General features: G+C 43.2%; 1 protein-coding gene across 1 annotated transcript; it reads left to right on the top strand.

Moving 5' to 3' along the window:
- Positions 1 to 2,899: 2,899 nt before the first annotated feature.
- Positions 2,900 to 4,296, top strand: LOC149290316 (D-dopachrome decarboxylase-B-like). Its single transcript, XM_089489641.1, has 3 exons — positions 2,900 to 3,007; positions 3,829 to 4,004; positions 4,224 to 4,296. The coding sequence occupies exons 1-3, from the start codon at positions 2,900 to 2,902 to the stop codon at positions 4,294 to 4,296; spliced, it is 357 nt and encodes a 118-aa protein (XP_089345767.1).

Raw genomic sequence — 4,296 nt, 5'->3', positions numbered from 1 at the left:
AAGACCAAGAATTTGATGTGCGGCAAAAGGTTGAGCTTTATAAAATGGGAAGTGGCTATAAGAAAATAGCAAAATCATTGAAAATGCCCTTTTCCGCCATCAGGGCAATAATTAGGAAGTTCCAGTCAATCTGGAAGATGACGTGCTTATATTGTCTCAACACACTGTGAAGAGGATGGTTCGAGTGGCCAAAAATCTCCAAGGATCACAGCTGGAGAACCGGCTGAAAATTATTTGCATTATTTGGGGTCAGAAAGTCTCCAAAACAAGACCCATATTTACCAAGGGTGCTAATATCAGTGGAGGGCACCGTAGTTACCATATGGGATGCCTGATAAATCACAAATTATAAAAACGGCTATCCATTGTGGATATTTGATTTTAAGTAGTTCCATACATTTTAAAGCTGCATCTATAGACCAAAATTTGGGGACATAGTGATCATATTGGGTCACACATTACATAACCAATCGTAAAACCCTATGGAGGTTGACATGGTAAGATATAGCGGTACCTCTATTCCAGTTGTTTAATAACCACAAGGGTCCAGTTGAATATTTCTAAATTGTCATATTACTATACATTATGAGGGCAAATCCTTGCATGTTTCTGGAATGTGGATCAACCCATATGAGAAGCGGCTTGGGAACGTGCCAGGGTCTATTTAAGTCGCTAGTCTGGTTCTGGAAAACCGTGTATAAAAATGTGTACATAATTATAAAAATAGCTAGCAATAAGCCAGAAAGTCACATAGCTTTAGTAAAACCCTGTCTTCTAGCCATTTCTTTAACTACCCTTCAAAGTGTCCCTTGGCCTATTTAAAAATTGGGAAGTATTGCAGGGATGTATATATCCAGGGGTGTAACAATCAGGGCGGAGTTTAAGGTCACTGACACCTGGTTGCAAGAATTTTATTTGGGCACCCCCCAGGTGAGTGTGACTATATCACTCTTCCCCTTAACATACTGTAAGGCTTGCTAAACGACTATTGTGACTTCTGGTATCCCGACCCCGGCTTGGTAAACGGCTATTGTGACTTCTGGTATCCTGACCCCGGCTTTATTCCCGACTGCTCGTGCTTACGGTTACACCGCCAGAGTACCTGTTACCAACTCCAGGCCTCCAAGTGCGTGTTCCGTATTGAGCAAGCGTGTTCAATTCCTGCAGCTTGGATTCCTTCCGGTAAGACATACTATAAATCTCACACATACATAATACTTCTAACCAGACCCATTTTTTATGGGCCCCCAAGTTCACCAAGCAACATATCATCCATTTCCCACAGTGCTAGCTTTGACCCCCAAACAGCTTGCCAGTGCCATTTTTGCCCCTAAACAGCTTTGTCACTGCCATATTTGCACTTAGGCAAAAGGGCGGCTGTCCCACGTGGTTCTGCCCTTTTAAAGTACCTCAAGGGTGAAAGATTCAGAGAAAGAGAGGTGCAGAAACGCTTCTCTTTTCCGTGAAATTGTTTTCATTATTTAGGAGTACTTCCACAAAAGAGCAGAGCCATAGGGACAACCTCTCCTCAGTTCCTCCAATAGAGGGAGTGGGTGTGCCTAGAATCTCTGCACTTTGCGGAAGTGTACCTGGAGGCCTGGCGTACAGAAGTGGTCACAGAAAGAAGATACAAGGAGAAGCAGGTGAAGATGGCAAAGATGGCACGGACAAGCTGTTTGGTGGCAAAGACTGCACATTCAGGCTGTTTGGGTGCACATACAAGATGTTTGGGGACAATGATGGCACCTACAAGCTCTTTGGGAGCACTGATAAGCTGTTTTGGGGCACAGATAGCACAGAGAAACGGTTTGGTGGCTATGCCAAGCTGTTAGGGGACAAAGCGGGCACAGGCAAGCTGTTTGGGGACAAAGACGGCCCTGTGGTTTCTAGTTATACAGCTGTTAATATCGTTTGAGAGTTGTGCTAGACCTAGGCAAGGGCGGGATATTATATACCTTGTAACTTGTGGGAGTGAGAAAGGGTAATGTTGACGTGTGTGGCTTTGTGAGCAGGTAGCACTTACACTAAGCTGTCCAAAATCTGCCTTGCCTTCCAGTCGCTGTCATGTTTGTGTACGCATAGCATGATAGTCATGGCACTTACACATGTACCTGAGAAATCAAATACTGGAAGATTTATCAGAACACGTAACACCACTGCAAGAGAGTTATGATGTCATATTCTGGTGCTCGGCTCACTGCGCCCATGCATAAATCCACAAAATTCTATTGCGTGTAACATGATTTGTTTTGGCGATACAACAGTACAAATGAGCGTATTTTACGTGCTCATACGTACTGACAGAAGGGGGGGGATTGTATAACAACGCCATGTCATCTATTGTACATCAATGAAGAATTTCAATAATAAAATACCAAGCTAAAATTGGTGCCACATCTTGGCTCCAACGTTTACCAGGCCAAAGCATGAATATGCAAATGCCAGGCATATACACACTATGAGTAGGGTAACTATATGGCAATGCCCACATGGAGGCTTCTGTCACCGGTTATCATTTAAAAACTCTAGAACAGTATACAGAATGAAAGATACTTACAAATGTATTTGTTAACCTTTAAGTGCTAAATCAGGGATGGTGAAGTTAAGAAGAATGCAATAAATTCCACATGTATATTTCACACAAGCGTTTGTGCTGATTTGACTTTAGTTTGGTTATTGCGGACACACTATTCTACCTCCTATTATACACGGTGCAGATACTTATATTTCTTGCCACTTTAATTTGACCAAATCCGGTTTATTTTTTTGGGCAGTGAAACAGTTAAAAGGAAGACCGTAACTTAGAGGAGAAGAAGGGGCGTATCGGCGCTCAGCCTATAAGAATTCAGCCTGCGGTGCAGGCAGCGGTCATCTTGCTGGAAAGCAGACCGACCTGATCATGCCTTTCGTGGATCTGGACACCAACCTTCCCCAGAATAGCCTCCCCGAGGACTTTGCTGACAAACTATGCGAAGCGACGGCCAGCATCCTGGGCAAGCCCCGCGATGTGAGTTGACCCAGGGACACACCGCGCTGCCTGTATTATGGGGAGACACGGTCACAATATGCTAATCCTGGCAGGTTTGGGGGAGTCCAGCGACAGACCCCCCAGTCATAGAATGTTTTCCAGAATTATCTAGGCATTTGGGTGGGGGAAGTGTTTCTGATACAACATTGGTATTGTAATTCTAGATTCAAATAAGTCTGAATTGTCTCCTGCACTAAGCACAGATCGCTGTACGATGAGTTGTTTGATGCTCCAGTAACCTCTAGGGTTAAAGCAGAAAACGAATTCTAGCTCCCGATTCCCTTCTATAATAACCAGTCAGCACATGCATGCTTTCAGTGATCCCTGTAAAAAACCGAAAGCAGTTTAAAGGTTGGTAATCTTGATTGGCTGACACTTGATGTTGTTTTTTTTTTTAACACTCCTTTTGCTAAACTTTATTCCTACAGATTCTCATTTGGACAGCAGATCAACCTGGTGGCAGCACTGGCCCCATCATAGATACGTAGAGCACTGCCATGTCATGTTAATACACTCCAGCCATCATATGCTCTTTAATAACACGATATCTAAGAATCAACATATGCCCCACCTTTTTAGTATTTAGTTATACAGAGGGATTTATCGTAATCTTCTCTATATATTTGCACTCACCACCAGCTCCTTGTCTCACAGGAGGTGCATTCGGCACAGTTATTAGGAAGAAATCCTGCTTTTGGCATTACTCAACCTGTTCTCCTAATTGATACTAGTACATGTCATTATTTGTCATCCACTGTGTATTTTCCAGTTCTACAAAACGAACCTGTTTATCTCCCCAGAGGATAACGCTAACAGTGAAAACTGGATCCACCATCTTGGTTGGCGGCTCATCAGCACCATGCGCCCAGATGGTTATCTCTTCCATTGGAGTTGTGTGTTCAGCAGAACAGAACAAAGAGCACAGTGCCAAGTTCTTTGAATTCCTCACAAGGGAACTGAACCTTGAACAAGACAGGTAAATTATGCCAGAATGCGGAAGCTTTCTGGAGCCGAGAATAGGGTGAATTCTCCTTGATGCGTAAAGCGGCATATAGGTTTTATTAAGAAAGCTTGAGTTTGCAGGAGAGGTGCAACTGTATTTTCATCTGACTAAAAACATATGTATTCCACAAACTGTAAGTGTTGTTAATGTGATATTCGCTTGTAACATGTATTCCATCCTGTATTCTTGAAGGATTCGACTGCGGTTCATTCCTATTGAGGCCTGGCAAATAGGGGTGAAAGGAACAGTTATGACTTATCTGTAG

Source organism: Sceloporus occidentalis, unplaced genomic scaffold (assembly GCF_023333645.1).
Source record: "Sceloporus occidentalis isolate IW3139 unplaced genomic scaffold, rSceOcc1.0.p SCAF_40, whole genome shotgun sequence".
Classification (NCBI taxonomy): domain Eukaryota; kingdom Metazoa; phylum Chordata; class Lepidosauria; order Squamata; family Phrynosomatidae; genus Sceloporus; species Sceloporus occidentalis.
This window is presented reverse-complemented; position numbering and strand designations above follow the sequence as displayed.

Excerpts from the sequence above, each read along its gene's own strand:
- LOC149290316 (XM_089489641.1), top strand. The coding sequence starts at position 2,900 with ATGCCTTTCGTGGATCTGGACACCAACCTTCCCCAGAATAGCCTCCCC. Across the intron at positions 3,008-3,828 it reads TCCTGGGCAAGCCCCGCGAT|AGGATAACGCTAACAGTGAA; the intron begins GTGAGTTGACCC and ends TTATCTCCCCAG. Across the intron at positions 4,005-4,223 it reads CTGAACCTTGAACAAGACAG|GATTCGACTGCGGTTCATTC; the intron begins GTAAATTATGCC and ends GTATTCTTGAAG.